At 48.0% G+C, this 22,610-nt stretch overlaps 1 protein-coding gene and 1 pseudogene across 2 annotated transcripts in view; both read left to right on the forward strand.

Moving 5' to 3' along the window:
• The window catches only part of LOC311188282 (class I histocompatibility antigen, Gogo-C*0101/C*0102 alpha chain-like), a 121,697-nt pseudogene extending 111,862 nt beyond the window's left edge, over positions 1-9,835 (forward strand). Inside the window, exon 6 of the transcript in view lies at positions 9,821-9,835. The product of the transcript in view is annotated as a class I histocompatibility antigen, Gogo-C*0101/C*0102 alpha chain-like (transcript). The remainder of the gene's footprint in view (positions 1-9,820) is intronic.
• A 17-nt stretch (positions 9,836-9,852) lies between these two features.
• LOC311188283 (class I histocompatibility antigen, Gogo-OKO alpha chain-like) lies at positions 9,853-22,135 on the forward strand (the record flags this gene model as incomplete). Its single annotated transcript, XM_084259419.1, has 4 exons — positions 9,853-9,931; positions 10,290-10,565; positions 11,140-11,696; positions 22,082-22,135. 4 exons carry the CDS (start codon positions 9,853-9,855, stop codon positions 22,133-22,135), a joined length of 966 nt encoding a protein of 321 aa, XP_084115545.1.
• Positions 22,136-22,610: the final 475 nt, after the last annotated feature.

Here is a 22,610-nt window from a genome sequence, read left to right on the forward strand (position 1 = left end):
GAACCTGCAGGGTCTTTATTAACCTTAGTTTGAAATAATCCACATGCCAAATTGACACATCTCCATCAAGCCTCTTCTAAAACACTTACAGACTGGGATGTGAACACCTGGGAGTATTTAATCACTTCTTTTTTTTTTTTTTCAAGATTCATTTATTTATGCATACAAGAACTGGGGTACAGGCCAGAGTTGTGGGGGGTGTGAGGATTCACCAGAGACAGAGCCCGGCACAGAACAGGCAGACTGACTGAAATACATTGCTGAGGGGAACAGCAGGCGGGTCAGGAGAGGTTGCTGTGCTATGTAGGTTGCTCCCTGGCTCCGGATCAAACTCATGCTGCAGTGGCTGTGGGCAGCGTCATAGGTTATGTCTTAACCCCTGCGCCACCAGGGAGGCCAATCACTTCTTTCATACCTTCATTTTTAACAGGATCTGTTTGCTTTTGCTTTATTCCTCTGTGGTAGTAGTCTCCTGAAAAAGGTTCACATAGACTTTTCCTAAGATATCTAGATCCCCCCCCCCGCATATATGTTATCTTGATATGTAGAACTAGGATCAGTTGAGATCCTCAACTGAAACTGTTACTACTTCTTCAAGAATGATTACCTAGATTTACTAAATTAAGGATATTTCCAGAAACAACCTTTTTTTTTTTTTTTTTTTCCTTTTTAAAATCAGAGGAACCTACCTTAAGGCAGGGCAAACATCCAGAGGGAAGATTTTGTCATATGAAGTTGTTCCCTCCTCATCACGTGAAATGACCCCCAACCACCTTATACTTTAGATCCCTTCACACAGAATATAAACCGCTGACTTGCATCATTTATTTTAGAATTTATAATGTAAATTCTCCATATCTGTTATTAAATTTGATATTTTCTCCTACTTATCTGTTTGATATAAATGTATTTGTCTAGTGTCAGAAGAACCCAGGGGGGTGGGGAAAAATTTCCCCCTGTATCCTAACACAGGTATCCACGCTCCTGCCCTCTACCAACTGTACATGGTCCCTTCCTAGTACTCAGTGCAAGGTCTGGGGTTTCTCTCCAGATCCTTGTTCTGCCCTTAGTCTTCAGGGGGTCTTTTGTAGTTGTGTTTGGGGTGGGCTGTCTACCTCCATTTCCTGGTCCTTCCCTCAGTGGGGAGAAGAACCTAACACAGGGTAAGGCCCATGTGTATCTCTGGGGTGACTCTGAGTTCTTCCGGAATCACTCTCAGTTCTCCTTAGACTCCCATCTGTACCTGGGGACAGAAAGTAGATGTTTTTCTCAGTTCTGCAGCTCCTCACCCAGAGGTACATGCTGCTCATCAGCAGCACCATGACGTGGGTGTTCGGGACTTCCCCTAGTTCTTCCTCTCTGACTTCAGCAGGATTTCCATGCCTGAGTTCAGGTCTCTCAGTTATCTCCCTGCCCCCTCAAACTGTCCTGTGAAGGTCCATGGAAAAGGGCCAAAGGATAGGTGCAGGCTCCCTGTGTCTGAGCTCTTGGGGATTCTAAACCCTTTAAAATTGCCTTAAAGTATTCCCTTGTGTATATATAGCACATCTTCTTGATCCAGACATCTGATTTTGGGCATTTATGTTGTTTGCATATCTTAGCTCTTGTCAATAGCTGCACCTTTATATTTGATCCCTCTCCCTACCCTAGCCAGGCAACGTGTCTCCTTTCTATCTGTACTCTGGAGTTTCTCACTCTATTAGATGTTATCATCATGAGGGAGTTCTCTATATCTGCCAATGAATTCTATTATAAAATTTTTTATGGCTGATTTTAGTAGAACCACTCCAATCTCCTTATGATGTCTATCTTCATAGCTTATCTTTTTCCCATCAATTTACCTTCAATGTGTCTTTATATTGAAACTTCATCTCTTGTAAGCAATATATAGTTCACTTCTACAGTACTGTAAGTTTAAGCTTAATCCTCTTATCAACTGTGTGAGGCAGACAACCAAGACTCTATTAGTCCCATTTTACAGGCGAGAGTGGCAACATTCCCATATTTAGCATGACACAGATCTAGGACCCAAGCCCAGGGCTTCCACCCTCATAACTTCTTTCTCCAAGACTTCTTTTGTTGTTGTCTAAGATTTATTTATTTATGGGCCTCCCTGGTGGCGCAGGGGTTAAGACATGACCTATGAAGCTGTCCACAGCCTCTGCAGCACCAGTTCGATCCCCGGGCAGGGAGCTACCCACATGGCGCAGCAGACCTCTCCTGACTCGACTGCTGCTCCCCTCAGCAATGTATTTCAGTCAATCTGCCTGTTCTGTTCCCCACTCTGTCTCTGGTGCATCCTCTCACCCTCCACACCTCTGGCCTCTGCTCCAGTGGTGGTTCCAGCTCAGGGCCTCACATTATGCAATCACAACGTCATGCTGAAGAAAAGGCTTGGTGGACATGGAAGGATCTACATAGAGGCTCATGCATGTGGCTGCTGGAAAAAAGCTTCAGTTCCTCACCATGTGAGCGTCTCCTTATCTGAGTGCCCATCCAGCGCGGCAAATGTCTTTCCCCCAGAGAGGAGCAGGAGAGATCAAGCAGGAGATCGCGATGCCTTTTGAGCCTCACTGTGAAGTGGTGCGGGCACCCCAGCCTCCTCCAGGAGCAGGGAGCCAGCAAGTCCAGGGACTCACAGGAGGGGAATTGGTCTTGACCTCTTGAGTGTATTAAAAAATTGTGGACATTTGAAACACTTCTATTGTTCATCATCTGGCCACAAAATATTTATATCCTTTTGTCAAAGAAAGAAAATTATGCCGATACCTTGTAGAGAGTAGTCAGGCTTTATTCAAACAAGCGCCATGGAGAAAGCAGGTTTAATTCTAAATACATGAAAGATGTAAGATTTAACACATCTGGACTCTTTTATTTTTCTGGGGATTCCTTTTCTTCCCCACTGAAGTTGGACATTTGCCTGAACAAGGCCAAATCTGTCCCTGCAGTGAGCACAGCTGGGCCCCTGCTCTGTTGCTTCAGTCTCCACTTGCTGCATTTTCATCCTGGGTCTTGAAGGGTTTGACTTGTCTCCATGGAATTCAGTGGTCAACAAAGGTTTTGGACAGTGTCTGCCAGATGTTGGCATTCACTTGTTGGTTACCTTTTTCCTGGCGTACCCAAATACCCAAATGCCACCACCAGATCTGATGTTTGATTTCTCAAGTCAGTAAGATTTTTCTTCTGGTTCTCTGAGCTTGTGTGGATTGGGGAAGTCGTCAGTCATAGGTGCAGACTCAAAGATTGCACCAGGATGAGTCTGTCACTCAAGGGTAGAACGCCCTCTAAGTTCCTTCTGGTTTTCTGACAGTTTCTCTTGAACGTCCCACACCTCAGCACAGTTTAGTCATCAGCCATCGATTTGACAGTGTTTGTATTCAGATTTGGGATCTCACCTCTCCATCTGTTGTTAAAATACATGTTAATTAAACTATTTGGACATGCCATATTTTAAGGATATACCTAAAACCCATGTAGAAAAATCCATGATTTCCACATGAAGGTAATTTTATTGTACATTATATTTTATTATACTATTTTATTATACAACAAAGTATTGGGGGGCAGTATTGGGGGACAGTAAAGTATTTCAATACTTTCAAAGTATTGAAAGTTAAGAACATTCTAGATATGTACCGTCAATATGGTAGCTACTAGCCACATATGGCTTCTTAATTTTAAATGATACATAGTAAAATATGCAACATCTCAGCTCATGAACCACATTTCAAGTATTCAACAGTTAGAGGCACCATATTGGTCAGTGCATATATAGAACATTTCTTTCTTCCTGAACATTCTGTTGGACAGCACTGCTCTTCATGCTTTGGGAGCATCAAGTCAGATGCATTAAACACATGTAAAATCAAGGGGTCAATACTATATCTCTCTTAAAGATTAGGCAAGGTCATTGGATGGAAATGTATATTAAGTGGGTCTGGTGCCTCCAGACATAAACTGTCCCATTTCCAAAGGGAAGCACCTGTCTCTCCACCTCCCTTCTCAGACTGAGCACTCTCTCATCATCTCTGAGGAATGAGTGCTCATCCAGAGATTCCAGGGACAAAACTCTAAGAAAAACTTTGGAAATTGGAAATCCAAACCAAGGAGATGCATCCTGAGAGCTCAATAAGAGACAAAGGTAGAGGACACTTGACAAATGACAAAGGCAGAGACTCTCCCTTGTTCACTGAGAAAAGCATTTCTCAAGTTGGTCTGTGGAACTGTTGAGGTCACCCAGAACCTTTCACGGGATCCAGGAGGTCAAAACTATTTTTATAACATCACTTAGATACCATTTGCCTTTCAGTATTTTGACATTTGCTAAGATAAAACTTAGTAAGAATGGAAATTATAGTACCAACTGCAGTAGTAGTTATTTTTACCACCACTTTCTTGCAGAAAAAAAAAAAATCCAGACCAGTTTTACTTCAAAATGTCCTGGTTAAATCATGAAAGCATATTTTCTATTTATCATCCTGAAATCCACATTTTTATAAAGGTCTGAAACGATGACAAGGAAGTACACATAAGGCGTGTCTGCTACCGTCCAAAGAGCTGTGTCTCAGGGGGGGGAAATGTATGAAGTGAATTCAGGCAATATCATTTTTAATTGAAGGAATGAATGGCTAAAAACACGTTTACTTAGACTAGTTGAATTGGCAACACTTTCCTGAAAATGAATGTGCGTCTGTCCCTTTTAAAAATGCCGCCCACTCACAAGACAAACATCAACAGATACACCAAGATTGAAATCATATCAACCATCTTTTCTGACCATGAAGGCATCAAACTAGAAATAAACCATAAAAAGAAGGCAAGGAACTTTCCTACCTCATGGAGATTAAAAACCACACTACTGGAAGACCACTGGACTAATGAGGAGATCAAAGAAGAAATTAAAAAATTTTTTGAATTGAATGACAAGGAGGACACCAATATCCTAAATGTATGGGATGCAGCAAAAGCAGTAATAAGAGGAAAATATATAGCAATAGAAGCTCACATCAAGAAACAAGAAAGAACTCAAAGAAACAACCTAATCTCGAAGCTCAAAGATCTAGAAAAAGAACAACAAAAAAACCCCAAAACCAGTAGAAGAAAAGAAATAATAAAAACCAAAGCAGAAATAAATGAAATTGAAACTAAAAAAAAAAAAACAATCCAAAAGATCAATGAAACCAAGAGCTGGTTCTTTGAAAAAATCAATAAAATAGACAAACCCCTAGCCAGGCTCACAAAGGAAAAAAGGGAGAAAGCACAAATAAAAAGGATCATCAATGAGAGAGGAGAAATCACAACGGACACAGCAGAAATCAAAAGAATAATAAGTAACTACTATGAACAGTTATATGGAAACAAGTTTAACAATCTAGAGGAGATGGACAAATTCCTACAACTCTACAATCACCCAAAGCTAGATAAAGAAGAAATAGAACAACTAAACAGACAATTACAATTAGCGAAATTGAAATGGTAATCAAAAACCTCCCCAAAAACAAAAGCCCAGGACCTGATGGATTTACAAATGAATTCTACCAAACATTCAGAGACGAATTAGTGCCTATCCTTCACAAACTCTTCCAAAAAATTGAGAAGGAAGGGACAATACCAAACACGTTCTATGAAGCCAACATTACACTAATACCAAAACCTAACAAGGACAACACAAAAAAGGAAAACTACAGGCCAATCTCCTAATGAACACTGATGCAAAAATCCTCAATAAAATTTTAGCCATCAGAATCCAACAATGTATCCATAAGATAATTCACCACGACCAAGTAGGATTCATTCCAGGGGCACAAGGATGGTTTAACATCCGAAAATCAATCAACGTTATCCAACACATCAACAAAAAGAAATATAAAAACCATATGATAATATCAATAGATGCTGAGAAAGCTTTCGACAAAGTGCAACACCCATTCATGATAAAAGCCCTTGAAATTCTTGGGATACAAGGAACATACCTCAACATCATAAAGGCCATCTATGACAAGCCAACAGCCAGTATCATTCTCAATGGTGAAAAGCTGAAAGCAATTCCATTAAGATCTGGAACAAGACAAGGATGTCCACTCTCACCACTGCTTTTCAATATAATACTGGAAGTCCTAGCCAGGGCAATAAGACAAGAGAAAGACATCCAAGGAATCCAAATAGGAAAAGAAGAAGTCAAACTATCACTATTTGCAGACGATATGATATTATACATAGAGAACCCCAAAAACTCCACAGAAAAGCTAATTCAACTCATCAATCAGTTCAGTAAAGTGGCAGGATACAAAATCAACACGCAAAAGTCAGTAGCCTTCCTATACACAAACAATAAATCTGAAGAAGAAGAAATCAAAAAAACCATCCCTTTTGTTATTGAAACAAAAAAAATCAAATATTTGGGAATAAATCTAACAAAAGAGGTAAAGGACCTGTACAAAGAAAACTATAAAACACTGTTAAAAGAAATAGAAGAAGACACAAAGAAATGGAGAGACATCCCCTGCTCGTGGATTGGAAGAATAAACATTATTAAAATGGCCATGCTTCCAAAAGCAATATACAGATTCAATGCTATTCCGATCAAAATTTCAATGTCATTCTTCAAAGCAATAGAACAATTATTGATGAAATTCATATGGAATCACAAAAAACCCCGAATAGCCAAAGCTCTCCTGAAAAAAAAAGAAGGGAATGGAGGCATTACACTCCCAGACTTCAAACTATACTACAAAGCCATAATCATCAAAACTGCATGGTATTGGAACAAGAACAGACATACAGACCAATGGAATCGAATAGAAAATCCAGAAATAAACCCACAGATTTATGGTCAACTAATCTTTGACAAAGGAGCAAAGACTATGCACTGGAGCAAAGAAAGTTTGTTCAATAAATGGTGCTGGGAAAACTGGGTCGCTACATGCAAAAGAATGAAGCTTGACCACTACCTCACACCATACACAAAAATCAACTCAAAATGGATTAAAGAACTAGACATAAGACCTGAAACCATAAAATATATAGAAGGAAATATAGGCGAAACACTACGTGATTTGCACATCAAAGACATCTTTACAAACACATCACCCAAAGCAGTGATAGTGAAGGCAAAGATAAACAGCTGGGACTACATCAAATTAAAGAGCTTCTGCACAACAAAAGAGACAATAACAAAAACAAAGAGAAACCCCACCAACTGGGAGAACATTTTTGCACCCAACACTAATGATAAAGGACTGATCACAAAAATCTGCAAAGAGCTGATGAGACTCAACAACAACAAAGAAAATAATCCAGTCAAAAAATGGGCAGAAGAGCTAAAAAGAAACTTCTCTGAAGAGGAAATGCAAATGGCCAACAGGCATATGAAAAAATGTTCAACATCACTTGCCATCAGGGAAATGCAAATCAAAACTACCATGAGATACCATCTTACACCAGTGAGAATGGCACATATTAAAAAAACTAGCAACAACAAATGCTGGCGAGGGTGTGGAGAAAAAGGAACTCTTCTGCACTGTTGGTGGGAGTGCAAACTGGTCCAACCACTGTGGAAAGCTGTGTGGAGATTTCTGGACCTACTAAACATAGAGCTTCCATATGATCCAGCAATTCCACTCCTAGGTATTTACCCAAAGGACACAGAAACATCAATTCCAAAGAACACCTGCACCCCTATGTTTATAGCAGCACTGTTTACAATAGCTAAGCTTTGGAAACAACCCAAATGCCCAAAAATAGATGACTGGATCAAGAAGATGTGGTACATATATACCATGGAATATTACTCAGCATTCAAAAAAGATAAACACATGCAATTTGCAGCAACATGGATGGCGCTGGAAGGGATCATGCTCAGCGAAATAAGCCAAAAAGAAAAAGAAAAATACCGGATGGTCTCACTCATAGCAGGAATCTAGAAAACTTAAATAAGGGACCAGGAAAATGAATAACTATAAGAAAGTGAAAATCAAAATCAACAAAAAACTATGAACCAGAGACACTTTTAGGGGGCAGGGGTGGGAGGGGAGGGATTGGGGTCAGAATGGGGGGGGCTACAATTGTATGGGGAATATAACTATAAAATTTATTATAAAAAAAAAGCAGCTACATATGTAAAAATAAAAGATAATACAAAAAAAATAAATAAAAATAAAAATGCCGCCCACTGCTCCCCTCAGCAGTGTACTTGGGTCCTTCTGCCTGCTCTGCTCCTCGCTCTGGCTCTGGTGAATTCTCTCATCTTCCAGTGCTTCTGACTGTATGAGTGCATGTATAAACAAAAAACAAAACAAACAAACAAACAAATAAATAAAACATGCCTATATAAAAAAAATAAAATAAAAATAAAAATCAACTGAGGGCCTCCCTAGTGGCGCAGTGGTTGAGTGCTGGGTTGTGAAGCTGCTCGCAGCCTCTGCAGGGCTGGGACGCTGATTCGATCCCCGGCTGCTCCCTGGCCACCGGAGGAGGGTCCCACATGGCGCGCAGACCTCTCCTGCCGCCCGCTGCTCCCCTCAGCAGTGTCCTTCGGTCCTTCTGCCTGCTCTGCTCCCCGCTCTGGCTCTGGTGAATTCTCTCACCCTCCCATGCTTCTGACTGTACCCAATGCTTGTATAAATAAATAAATTTTTTTAAAAAAAATAAATAAAAATTAACTGAGGGCACTTGTTGCCTTAATAAAATGTAAACTCCCAGAGAAAACCAAAATTATGGAAAATTGAGTCCTATCACTATAAACTTGACAACTTACAGTATGGACTAATTTTTCATTTGGGATCTGTGGTAAAAAGTAAAACACATGATTTTTGATAACTTGATCCCAGTGTAATTAACACTATATATAAAGTGTAGTGAAACAATAGGTAACTTTAAAAAAAAAAATTCATACAATTGTGCAATTATCCTTACATTTGCAGAAAGTTATTTTCTTAAAAATGCTTTGTTAGCATACATTGGTTATTAATATTCTAAAGTAAAGAAGTAATAACATCATTTTGAAAGGTTTTATTCTAGTAAATATTTAAAGCTATAACCCACCTAAAAAATTATACATGGGATCCATAATAAATTGTGAGACTGTAGAGACATCCTGAAAGAAAAATGTTTGAGAATCGCTGACCCAATTCCTGGGCCTGGACTCAGGAAGACCGTGTGACAAAGGTCTTGGTGCAGGAGAGGAGTGTCTCAGGTGTGGCTCCCAAGGTCTCAGTCCCCAGGGGCTGGAAGGTGACTGTTGGGGCTTCCTCACCTCCCCAGTTTCACTTCTCACAGCTCTTGTCGGGTCCTCCTTCCTGGATACTGGTGCGTCACCCCAGGGCTCACTCCCCATTGCCTGGAGGTCTCCAGAGCAGCCAATCAGCAGCCCCGCGGCTCCCTTTCCAAAGCCCTCGCCCGCCCGCCGGGACTCCGTCTCCCCAGCCCGGGTGGGGGCGCGTCCTGGGGGATGGGGGGCGTAGCCCTCCTGCTCCTGCTCGCGGGGCCGCGGCCCCGAGGGAGACCCGGGCGGGTGAGTGCGGGTCGGGAGGGGACAGGGCGCTCCCAGAGGCGGGAGTGAGGGCGCGGGCGGGCGTGGGAAAGGCGCGACCTCACCGCAGCCCTAGTTGTCCCCCCACCTCGGCCCCGCCCTGGCCTGGCCCCTTTCCGTCCCCCCCGAGACCCCAGCCTCCTCTGGCCCCCCGAGTCCCGGCCATTTTCATCCCGCAGCCGCTTTTCGGTCTCACTCGTCTTTCACCCACTTTCTGTCTCGTGGGCGCCCCCTGGGACTCGAGCCCTGGAAAGGGAGAAGAATAGCCTGGGTCTCCCCTCCCGCCCCCAGGCCCCCACTCCATGAGGGTTTTCCACACCGCTATGTCCCGGCCCGGCCTCAGGGAGCCCCGCTTCATCTCGGTGGGCTATGTGGATGACATGCTGTTCGGGCGGTTCGACAGTGACTACCCCTGACCAGAGAGTGGAGCCCAGGGCGCACTGGGCGGAGCAGGTGGAGCAGGAGGAGTGGGACTGGGAGACACAGATCTCAAGGGAGCGCACACTGTGGTACCGCGTGCAGCTGGACTCCCTGCGCGGCCTCTACAACCAGAGCGAGACCGTGAGCTGGCGCGGGTCCGGGCCGGTCAGCCCCCCCATCCCCACTGATGGGGGTCGCTCGGGGTCTCCCCCTCCAGGCTTCTCTGCAACCTGCCTGGGAACAGCCAGCAGGACTTTCATCCCATTTCATTCTGTTTAGTTTATTGCCGGCGGGAGGGGTTGCGGGCGGGGTGACCATGGGGTGACACGGGCGGGGACAGGGTCTCACACCTTCCAGGATATGTTTGGCTGCGAGGTGGGGCCCGACGGCTGCCTCCTCCGTGTGTATGAGCAGTTCGCCTATGACGGTGCTGATTATATCGCCCTGAACGAGGACCTGAGCTCCTGGACCGCAGTGGACATGGCAGCTCAGACCACCCGGAGCCAGTCGGAGGCCCAGGGCATGGCAAATCACATCAGGAACTATGTGAAGGGCAGGTGCTTGAGGTGGCTGCACAGATTCCTGGAGTACGGGAAGGAGACTCTGCAGCGCACGGGTAAGAGGGGCCTGGAGGCCTCCCGGTCCCCCCCTGCCTGGAGTCACTGCGGGAAATGAGTCCTCTCTCTAGTCCCGAGAGGGGGACTCCCCTGGGTTTCATGTTCTGCACTAGAGAGACTCCCACAGACTCCGGCTTCTCCTGAAGGACAGTGAAGGGATCCAGTCTCTCCTGAGAAAGACAGACAGTCCCTGACATCACACGTCACCGGGTCCTTTTGACCAGGGGCCTGTTTGAGAACCACGAGTTTCTCTCTCAGTCTTGTTTCTGGTCTGAGAACATTTTCATTTATGTGATTCCTGCTTTTCTGTGTCATTCACCTTCCACCCAGGTCAGGAGTAAAAAGTCTTTGTTCTTCTCCATCTGTTTCATCCTACCCTGGGTTTAATTCCTCATTCTAGAACTTTCTAATAATAGGAGAATCTCACAGATTTCCCCAGATTATCCTGTTTTTTACATTTTATGCTTCTTCCTGCCACACCAGTTGTCTTGTCCATTGTGAGGATGGTCTCATGAAGATTCTTCAGTGTCCATGGAGGAAACACAAAGTGAATTTTCTGATTTACCACCTCAGATCCCCCAAAGACACACATGACCCACCACCCCACCTCTGAGCATGAGGTCACCCTGAGGTGCTGGGCCCTGGGCTTCTACCCTGCGGACATCACCCTAGCTTGGCAGCGAGATGGGGAGGACCTGACCCAGGAGATGGAGCTGGTGGAGACCAGGCCTGGGGGAGATGGAACCTTCCAGATGTGGGCGGCGGTGGTGGTGCCTTCTGGAGAGGAGCAGAGATACATATGCCATGTGCAGCATGAAGGTCTGCTGGAGCCCCAAGTCCTGAGATGGGGTAAGGAGAAGGATGTGGGCACAGAGGCCATTCTCAGGGCCTTCAGGTGCCCTTCTGGAGCCCTTCAGAGGGTCTGGATAAGGTCTGGGGCTCAGGGTATGATCTTCCCTTCCCTTCCAGTGCCTCCTCAGTCCTCCATCCCCACTGCGGGCATCATTGCTGGCCTGGTTCTCCTTGGAGCTCTGCTCACTGGAACTGCGGTGGCTGCAGCTGTGATGTGGAGGAAGAAAGGCTCAGGTAGGGAAGGGACTGGGGGCGTCTTCTCCACTGGGGGCTTTCAAGTCCCAGGGAGAACTTGCCCTACCTGGTTAATGGGAATTACCATCCTCACATATGTATGGTACCCAGAGGGCATTTGGTCCCCCTCACCTCCTTTCTTCATTTTTTCCCAGTCCTGACCTGGGTCTTTATTCACAGTTCTGGAAACTTCCCTGTTCTGCAGGATTAAAAGATTCCTTTAGGTCTTCTGACCTGACTGCTCCCTGGTCTCACATGATGTTTCTTCCCACAGGAGGACAAGGAGGAAGCTACACTCAGGCTGCAGGTAAGTGTGGATCAGTGGTTTGATCCCTGAGCCCCTGGGGACAGTGTAAATGGACTCCATGGGGGAGTCACCATTATCACTCCCTCCTGTGGTCTCATCTCTGACCAGACTCTGTTTTGTTCTCAACCAGGCAGCGACAGTGCCCAGGGCTCTGATGTGTCTCTCAGCCCCTAAGGATCTTTTACAATGAACCTGATGAGGCTCCTGTTGTGCACACCCTGGGCAGCAGGGTGATGGTGTCACTGTTGTTCTTAACTGTGATATTGAACATTTGTTCATATTTTTACTTTTCTATGACTACAGTTGCTGTTTGTGTGGAAGTTTTGTACATTTTTACAAATGAGTTGCCATTCATTTATTACACTATTTTTGTCCTTATTAAAATTGGGTTATTTCTTTCTGATCATTGAGTTTTAGGCATTATTTGTAGATACAGTCCTTTATCAGATTCGTGATTTGCAAATGTTTCCCCGCATCTGTGACCTGAACTCCTTTACTGATGGGAAAACAAACACTATCGCCCAGACAGGAGCATGGAGATATATATATCTCCAATATATATGTATTAGAAGATAAAAGATAAATTGCTAACTGGTTTTGAGCAGACATTGGCTGACTGGGGTGTTGGGGGTGGAGGGGAATGACTGATGAGTATCCTTGAGTGTTATTTAAATGTTCTTGTATGAGCATGAAATATGCTTTCTAAAGTAAATTACACTTCATTCCTCAACTTATAAAACTCTTCACACATCATGTCCAAATCATGTGTGAAGACCAGACTGACACGTCGACTACAAGTGATGGACCTGCATGTCACAGTCACAAAGTCATGGTTTCTCTCAGGGTTCACTCTGGTATTGTCCATTCTCGGGGTGTTGGACAAATGTATAATGACCTGTGTCCATCATGAGAATATCATACAGAGTATTTTCACTGCCCATAATGCATTCTGTGCTCCAAGGAAGCAAAAGCAAAAAGAAACCAATGGAATCACATCAGAAAAAAGCTTCTACATAGTGAAGGAAACTATCGTTAAAATGAAAAGACAATATCAAATCGGAGAAACTATTTGCACATCATCAATCCAACAAGGAGTTAATATCCAAAATCTACGAAGAACTCCAAAACAAGAAAACAAGTCAAAACAGGGGCAGAGGAGCTAAATAGATACTTTTTCTAAAGAAGACACACACGTGGCCAATAGGTACATGGATAAATGCTGGTCATGTGCTGTCAGGAAAATGCCAATTGAAACCATAATGAGTTACCACCTCACACTGTGAGAATGGCCCATTGAAGGGTGTGGAGGAAAAGGAACTCTGGCACATGGTGGGTGGGAATGATGTCTCGTCTTGTTAGTGGGCAGAATGAGGGGTTCCCTGGGCCCTCAAAACTGCACATTCTACATGGGATCTGCCATCAGCTGCATAAAGACAAAACTACTCTAAAGTGTAAGATCGTCAATAGAAAAGCACTTTAATACAATTAGTATAAAATAAAAAATCAGTGTGCAATAGAGAGAGAGAAGAGAAAGAATATAGTTAGAATAGTTCCCAAGTGAAGCACTCAAAGTTACCCGTCCCCCTCATGGGTAAATGCCCAGCCAAACAGGCTTGGCCCAAAGCAGGCCCATTGGGGCCTGAACGCCTGCCACAAGGCTAAGGCACCTACAGGTAGAGACCCATGGGAAAGGGGCAGGAAGGGCCAGGTGAGTCTGGAAGGACAAGAACAAAATCAAAATCCACATCAAGATAAAAGCGGCCATTGTCAGCCTCCTGATGGGTCTCTCATTCACATTTTTGTCTCTTTCACATGTCTCTTTCCATGTCCCCAACTCCCTGGCACAAGTCCAAGTGAGAAGCAAGTGTGGTTTCTTCTTAACATGTCTCTTTGCTCCATGCTCCCCCTCCAGTCTCCTTTCCTCATCTTACTCCACATCTTCCTCCTCTTCCTTAGCTTCTCATCACTGCTCAGATCCACCTTTCCTTGGGCGGGGCGGTAACCTGGAACCTCTCTTTTCAATGGATAGCAGATTGGTCCTGCCCCTATAGAAAAAAAAAAATGAAGGTTCCTCAAAATAGACCTGTCACATGGTCAGGCATCCCATTCCTTGGTATTTACCCAAAGAAGGTAAAAACACTAATTCCAAGGAATATGCACCTCCTATGGTCACTGCAGCACTGTCTACCATAACCAAGCAATGAAGACAACCTACGTGCCCAGCGGTAGGTGAAGGGATAAAGAATACAAGCTATATACACAATGGAATACTACTCGGCCGTGAAAAAGATGAAATATTAGATTTGCAACAACATGGATAGATATGGATGGGATGATACTAAGTGAAATAAGTTTGAAGGGGAAAGTTAAATACTGGATGATTTCATATTTGTAATATAAAGAAACAAAGCAGGGACAGATGAAACTAAACCAAAACATACTCTATATATATGACTGCAGAATGGAAGCTATGGGCTGGGGGTAAGAGTAGGAAACAAAGTAGGAAGAGGGTCCAATGGACTATGGTTAAGACTGTGGGTGCCGTTAGGGTGGGTGTGATGTAACAAACATCTGAAGAGGTGTGACCCTTGCCTCTGAACACATGCAGTGTTGTAAACCAATGCTAACCTCAGTTGAATAATACAATGAAGGTAAAAAGAAAAAAAAGTAAACTGTCTCCTCCATCAGTCACTGACCTCAGGACTTTGCCTTCGCCTCCTCACTGTCATGCAGGCTGAGAGGCTGGTTTCCCATAAGGTCAGAGGCAGGAGGTGCAGGGACTCCTGGGGCTGCTCAGAAACTGCTGAGTAGAGACACTGCAGAGAGGGCGACTCTGAGGGAACCAGAGACAGAGGGTCAGAGTAACCCCAGTGCTGAGTGAGGGTCTGGTTCTCAAGGAGAGGGGAGTGAGTGTGTGTGTGTGTGTGTGTGTGTGTGTAACAGGAATGACAGGATACACAACATAAGATGATGGGAAATCAAATAACATCAAGCTCCAGAATAAATTAATTCAAATTGCACACAGAGTAGAGAGTGTCAGAACAACACCTCTATAAATGCAGTTCCATGGAGAAGCAGCTTCTGAGCAGGACTGAAAAAGCACAGGACCTGAGGAAGTGGAGGAGGTTGAGAAGTATCTCATAGTTGGCTTGAGGTGTAGAGAGCTGGGCAGGACTCCCCTCCCCCCACCCTGGCCCCTACTAGGATGTGGTGGCATCTTCACCCCTGACAGCTCCCTCCCCCAAACCCCAAAGTTCATGTCCTTTGGAGTCACCTGTATATGTACATATATGTATACATATAATCCCAAATTCTTGATTTGTCACCTGTTTGGAGGCGTTTAGGTGGTTACCATAGCTTGGCTACTGTAAATACTGCTGCACTGGTGGCGTGACGGGAGTGCAGATTCCTTCACAGGAGAGTATTTATCCTCTCTGAGGAGATCCTCAGTGTAGAATTGCTGGGTCCAATGACAGAACCACACTTACTCTTTAAGAAACCTCAGTACTGTTTCCAGAAGGGCTGGCTCAGTCTATATCCAAAAACAATGCAGGACTGTCCCCTTTTCTCCACATCCTTGCCAGCACTTGTTGTTTCTGGTCTTTTGGATATGGGCCGTTCTCAAAGGTGTGAAGTGGTTTAAACCAGGGGATCATAAAGCCACAAAATGTGGGCAAAAATAAATCCTGTAACACTCAGGCCCACGGAAAGCTGTCTAATACCCCAAAAGAAAATAATGAGGAAGAAATTCAGGTGAATTACCTCAGTGTTAACAATATCAATGGTCCACTGCATTCTCAAGATGTCCTCCTGAAAGCATCCCCAAAATCTTGTCCCAGCCTCTCTGCCACAAACCCCAACCCCCCCAGCAGTCTTCAAGGGTCTCACCTTTTAGGGGCTGAGATAAATTTCAGAGCACTGGGACTGTGGCTGCTGGGGGAGAACACAACAAAACTTGGTCAGAGATGAGACCACAGGAGGAACAGATGAGGGTGACTCCCCCATGGGCTCCAGCTACACTGTTCCCAGGGGCTCAGGGATCCAACCCTTGACCACAATTACTTGCAGCCTGAGTGTAGCTTCCTCCTTGTCCTCCTGTGGGAAGAAGCATCATGTGAGACCAGGGATGAATCAGGTCAGAAGCCTAAAGGAATCTTCTAATCCTGCACCACAGGGAAGTTTCCAGAACTGTGAGTAAAGACCCAGGTTTGGACTGGGAAAAATGAAGAACGGAGGTGAGAGGGAACTGGACCAGATGCCCTTTGGGCCACACACGTGTGGATGGTACTGCCCATTAACAGGGTAGGAAGTTCTCCCTGGGACATGAAAGCCCCCAGTGGACAAGATCCCCCACTCCCTTCCCTACCTGAGCACTTCTTCTAGCCCCTCACATGAAGCCACCTTGTGTCCAGTGAGCACACCTCCAAAGAGAACCAAGCTGGAAATGAGGACGACAGCAAGGATGGAGAACTGAGGAGGGGGAACTGGAATGGAAGAGAAGGTCAGACCCTGAACCTGAGGCCTCAGTGTGATCCTCTGAAGGTCTCCAGAAGGGCTTCTGATGCCCCTGAGTCAGCCGGGTGCCCATATCCCCCTCCTTACCCCATCTCAGGACTCGGGGTGCTATCAGCCCCTCATGCTGCACATGGCATGTATATCTCTTCTCCTCTCCAGAAGACACCTCCACAGCTGCCCACTTCTGGTAATTTCCATACCCCGCCACCCCCAGCCTGGTGTTCACCAGCTCCATTTCCTGGAGTCATGTTCTCCCCATCTTGCTGCCAGGTCAGGGTGATGTCCGCAGGGTAGAAGCCCAGGGTCAGCACCTCAGGGTAACCTCATGCTCAGAGATGGGGTGATGGGTCACATAGGGCGATTGGGGGCCTGAGTAGGAAGAATCAGACATTTCATGCTTTGTGTTTCCTCCATGGACACTGAAGCAGCCTCATGTGACCATACTCCAGTGGACAGAAGACTATGCTTGGAGGGAGGAGCACAAACCCCCAAAAACAGCCTGGTCTGGGAGTCCGGGATAGCAGGTGAGAGCCCAGGGTGGGATGCAGGTCTCTGAGCATTTTGTTGCTGACTTGGGTGGAGGGTGATGACACAGACAGGCAGGAGTGAGATCTCCAAAAATGCTCTCTCACCAAAAAACAAGATCTCGAGAGAGAAACTCATTGTTCCTAAGATGGCTGCCGGTCAAAAGGATCCTGTGCAGGGTGATTTCAGGGGTGGTCTCCCCTCTTTCTCAGGAGGAACTGGATTCCTTAATTGTCCTTCAGAAAAAGTAGGAGCCTCTGGGCCAGTCTCCATCCCAGAGCTGGAAAACGAGGCCGACAGCTCCCTCTCTGGCCAGAAGGGGGCGCTTCCTCACCATGATTCCATTTCCCTGCGGGGTGCGCGCCTCAGGGAGATCAAAGGCCCCGCAGCCCTCTCACCTCTGAGCCGCGGCGCCTCCTTCCCCACCCCCAGGAGTCTGGGGGCCCCACCACGCACCCGCCCCCCAGGCTGCTCCCGTCCTGCTCTGCCCGACCTTCCCCCTCCCCCTCGCGCCGGGGAGCTGAGCCGCGGGCCCGCCGGGTCCAGGCGCGCAGGTCCCCGCCCAGGGCGCGTCCCCGGCGCCGTCGTGGGGAGCTGGTCGTGCCCGCGGGGGAGGCGCCGTCGGGCCCCGCGGCGCAGCCCAGTGTCCTCTGGATCGTGGGAGACCCTGAGCCCGCCCTGCAGTCACCCCGTGGTCTCCCGCCCGCACCCGATCTCCCGCCCTGAATAATCCCAAACTTAAATGAAACCTAAAGGGTGAAAGTCCCGCGGGCTCCTCCCTGGTCAAGGGGCCTGGCAGGGGCCACGGCCTCGGGGGTCACGGGGCCCCGAGTCTCGGGGCGGGGGGTGGGGCGGGAGCGGTGACCCGCCCCGGCCCGCGCTGCTCCCAGCTCGGCTCTGGCTGCGGTGGCCGCGCGGGGCCTCCAGGAGCGCTTGGAGCCTCCGCGCCGAGTGTCTGCGGAGCCGCGTCTCCTCGCCCGACCCTCCCGCCCCGCCCGCCCGCCCAGGGGCCCGCGGCTCCGCGCTCTGGCCCGGGGAGTCGCTGCCGAGCCCCCGAACTGCGGGTCGTCCACGTAGCCCCCCGCGATGCACCGGGGCTCCCCGAGGCCGGGCGGGACATCACCATTTCTAACACCCTCAGAGAAGGGGAGCCTGGGGGCGGGGAGGGGTGAAGCCTGGCGGACCCTCCTCCCGGGGCAGGTCCTGAGTCCCGGGGAGATGGGGCAGGGGAGAAAGTGTCCAGGAGGGAGGGAGCTCCAGAGACTGAACATGGGCAGTGGGTCCAGAGGGGGCAAGACTCAGGGGACAAAAGGAGGAGGCAGGGTGGGGGGACAGAAAGGGACCAGGACTGAGGGGGCCACGGGGGTGACAGAGGGGCCTAAGGCAGCAGCTTCCTTTGCAGAAGCCTTTTCCCTCCACCCTGCACTCACCAGCCCAGGTGTCTGTCTGGGCCAGAGCCCTGGAGAGAAGCAGCAGGAGCAGGGTTGGGGGCCCCGTGATCAGCACTGCTGGGGTTTGGGGAGCTTCTGACCCTAGGCTGGTGGGTGGAGACTTACCTAGACAGGCAGTGATGCTGACTGGTTCTCTGGGAACCTCCAGGCACTGGGGACTGAGAACTGGGGAGGAGTCACAAGTGTCCAGGGCCCAGCACAGGGGGCCTCCCTTCTGTCTCCACCACCTGTGCTGGGCCCTGGACACTTGTGACTCCTCCCCAGTTCTCAGTCTAATTCATCTCATGCAAATGTTTTCCTTGGCACATGGTAGTTGGGGACCCAGCAGGAGTGTTGTGTGTGCACTTGCGTGTCATCGCATCAGGTGCTGTAAAATGTGGATTTGAGGATGACAGAATAATGAAGATAATTTTTAATGCTTCAGCCAAAACACTTTGAAGTGAAACTGGCTTGGAGCTGTGTTTCTGTGGTAGGTAGTTGTGAAGAATAACTGCAGTTAGTAATTTAAGCTCCATTTTTAGTAAGTTTTACCTCAGCAGATGGCGAAATAGTGAAAAAGCCAATGGTGTCTTAGTGACGTTTTGAAAATAGTTTTGACCTCGTGGTTCCTGTGACAGGCTCTGGGTGACTTCAAGGATTCCACAACCACACTTTGAGAAATGCTTTTCTCAGGGAACCAGGGAGCATCTCCCAAGTGTTCTCTGCCTTTGCCTCCTCTTCACTTGCCAGCATCCCTCTCCCTGGCTGGCTCCTGCCTCCCCAAGCTGCCTCCCCTGCAGATGCAATGGGGAGCAGAGAGAGGACCCCGGAGACGTGGAGCTTGCTCTGTCATGAGAGATGGACACTGAGTAAAGGTGACAAAGACACGTGTAAACCCGACCTGAGCCAAGGGCTGGGAGGAAGGAGCGTGTTTATTATGAAAGTAGAGCAGTAGGAGCACTTCTATTATTTTAAATAATATCAAAAGATGTAAAAAATATATAAAAGAGGGCCTCCCTGGTGGCATAAGGTTTAAGTCTGAGTGCTATCACTGCTTAGACCTGAGTTTGATCCCTGGCTAGAGAGCAACATACAGGGGGCAGCAGACCTCTCCTGTCTCACCCACCCCTCCCCTCAGCAGTGGATTTCAGTGGATCAGCCTATTCTGCTCCCTACTCTGTGTCTGGTGAATCCTCTCACCCTCTGCCCCTCTGGCCTATACCCCAGTTCTTGTATGCATAAATAAATAAAAAATGAATCTTAAAAACAAACAAACAAAAAATTACGAGCAGCATCAAGTACAAGATCCATCTCAGACCCAGCAAACAGCAGAGGCTGGGGACCCAGCGGTGGTGCAGGTGAAACAAGACACAATGGGGGATTCAGTCAGCTGGAGTCAGGCTTTGTCGTCAAATGAGTTTGATGTCAAACTAGAGAGGGTCAGTCCACCATCCAGCGCTGCCAGGCCAGAAAGTCTGGGCTGGTCTGCAGCCCCAGCCAGTAGTCAGGCACCACCGGGGAGACTCAAAGGATAGCTTAAACTAGCCCTTTGTTTAATTTTTCTATATCTAAGTGACGTATTTGTCTTTCTCCTTTGGGCTTATTTCCATTAGCTCCATCCATGTTGCCCCAGATGGCATGAGTTTATGTTTCTTGATGAGTAGTATCCTATTATCTATGTACCATCCCTTCTACAGCTTGGCTACTGTAAAGAGTGCTGCAGTGATCAGGGGGGTGCCGGTTTCCTTTGAAGTAGTGTAAGGTCCTCTGCTGGTGTGCTGGCACCTGCCGCCCTAAAGGGAGCTGGAGTCTCTGAGAACACCTGCTTACTCTGCACAGGGGGTTCCAGGAGGTTAGAAGTTCTGCAAACAGAACTTCTTTTTTTTTTTTAATTTTATTTATACAAGCACTGGGTACAGTCAGAAGTGCAGGAGGGTGAGAGAATTCACCAGAGCCAGAGCAGGGAGCAGAACATGCAGAAAAACCGAAGTACACTGCTGAGGGGAGCAGCAGGCAGCAGGAGAGGACTGTCACGCCATGTGGGACCCTCGTTGGTGGCCAGGGATCAAACGGCGCTGCAGAGTCTGCGGGCAGCAGAGGCTTCAAACAGCTATGCAGCCCACCACTCAACCACTGCGCCACCAGGGGAGGCCCCCAAGTTGGTTGTTTCCAGAGCCTGAAGTCTCTTGCAATTGTGCACATGGTTGAGAACCACATGATGAGTCCCCTACTGGGCACTATCGGCTGCAGCCTGTAGGGCCCTCTCGTATGGGTACTGGATTGCTCCAGCCCTTGGTTTTGGCTTTGGGGCTTTTTGGCAGCCCTCTTGTCTTAGAGCCCGGGCAGGTGGGTGCCACTGTGGCCTATCCTGGCATCCCATCCTCATGCCTCGTGAATACCCTTTTCAGTTGGTATCCCAGCCGGTATCAGAGACACCAAGAGTTAATAGCTCTTTGTGAGTTGCTGGACAACAACAACAACAACAAACAGCTCTTTCAGACATGAGGCCCGGAACCTTTGGTGGTCCTTTCAGGTGATGTCAGACGCAGGACTGGAGGCCCAGTCTCTGACAGAGGTCTTCATCCTCTCTTCCTCCCGCAGAAGTTGGCTACTGGATGCTGCTTGTCTTCTTTCAGCTTCTGGTCCTCCTTTCTTGAGAGGCCAGGAACAGAGTCTTCCCCTTCTTTCTTTGGAGGTTGGAACAGAGCCCCTCAGCTCCCTCTAACCCTGGCTTATATCACTCTTCAGGGTGTCCCAACCTCAAGTCTGTTTGGACCATTTTTCTTTTTTTGTGCAGAAGAATTGGGGTATTGGCCAGAGGTGTAGAGTGAGCAGAACAGGCAGACTGACTGAAACACACTGCTGAGGGGAGCAGCTGGCAAGGCAGGAGAGGTCTGCTGCGCCCTGTGGGTCAGCTCCCGGCCAGGGATCAAACTCAGGCAGTAGTGGTGATGGTGCCAAGACTTAACCCCTAGGCCACCAGGGAGGCCCTGGACCATTTTTCATCCTTGGCTGACTGGGCCACTTAGCACCAATCAGCTCATAGCTTGCACCTGATTGGTCCTGCCATAACCCAGGAAGCGTGCAGGAAAGGGCAGTTCTGAGGAGCAACTGCCTCAATGGACTAGTGGTGGAGCAGCAGAGTGGAGACCACCGCTGCTGCTGGTTCCTGCCACCGAGGCACCTCCCAATCTGTGCCCACAGATGCGGGGGACAGGCACAGGCCCCTCTTCCTGAGGCAGGCACTGTGGGACTTTGCCACCAGTCCAGGCCCCTTCCTTCACCGCAGCAGAACTGCTTTCTAGTGCTCTCTGAAGTGAAGGATGCTGAGGCTCAGCCCTGTTCACTGAAGCGCGACCTAGAGCCAATTCTGGAACCAGGATGTCTCCACGTCTCCTCGTCTCTCCCCTACTGGCTCATGCCTCCAGCAGGGAGGTGACCTGCAGTCCCGAGGAACCCACCACTTCATGTCAGAGCCTAGGGCACAGGTGGTCACGGACCTGGCAGGACTGCAGGGTCCTCAGTGCCCCCCAGCCCTGAGTTGGAGCTACCTCTGTCCTGGCTTAAGGACCTCCCTCCCAGAGGCCTCCAAGCCCTTCCCAGCTGGCGCAGGCCTTACCAGCTCCTGCAGCTCTGCCAGATTCTCCCGCAGCTGGCCAAGTTTCGTGGCCAGCTCGCTCTTGGTGTGCTGCTCCGTTTGGAGTGAGCCAGTCACCTCCATGTTCTGATGGGACTGGACAGACAGAAGAAACAATGAGACGCCACCCAATGCAGTTGGAGACCCAGAGCTCGGTGTCCCCTCCCACATCAGGAAGAGGTCATCCCCCAGCCCAGGGCACCCCAGGCACCTTACCTTCTTGCCAAGCGCTCTCTGGGCTCCGGATCCTGATCATCTCCTGCACCCACCCTCTGCCTGGGACTCCCACGTCACCCGCTCTCCACAGGAATGAATACTGCCCACCTCTACACATCAGTCTGAAAGGCCACCCCTCCAGCCTCCAGACCCTTCAGAGCCAACTCCTCCCTCAGTTGCCACATCCCATCTTGCCGCCTAGCAAAGTGTCTGCTGCCAAGGCCCATGGGAGATGGGTAAGTGTCCAGTTGATTTTTGAAAGACAGTGAGGGAGAATGTCCCAGTCACTCATCTCTGGTGAACCTCATGTACTTTGCACTTCTTCTAT

Source organism: Talpa europaea (assembly GCF_964194135.1).
Source record: "Talpa europaea genome assembly, chromosome: 2".
In the NCBI taxonomy this organism is placed as follows: domain Eukaryota; kingdom Metazoa; phylum Chordata; class Mammalia; order Eulipotyphla; family Talpidae; genus Talpa; species Talpa europaea.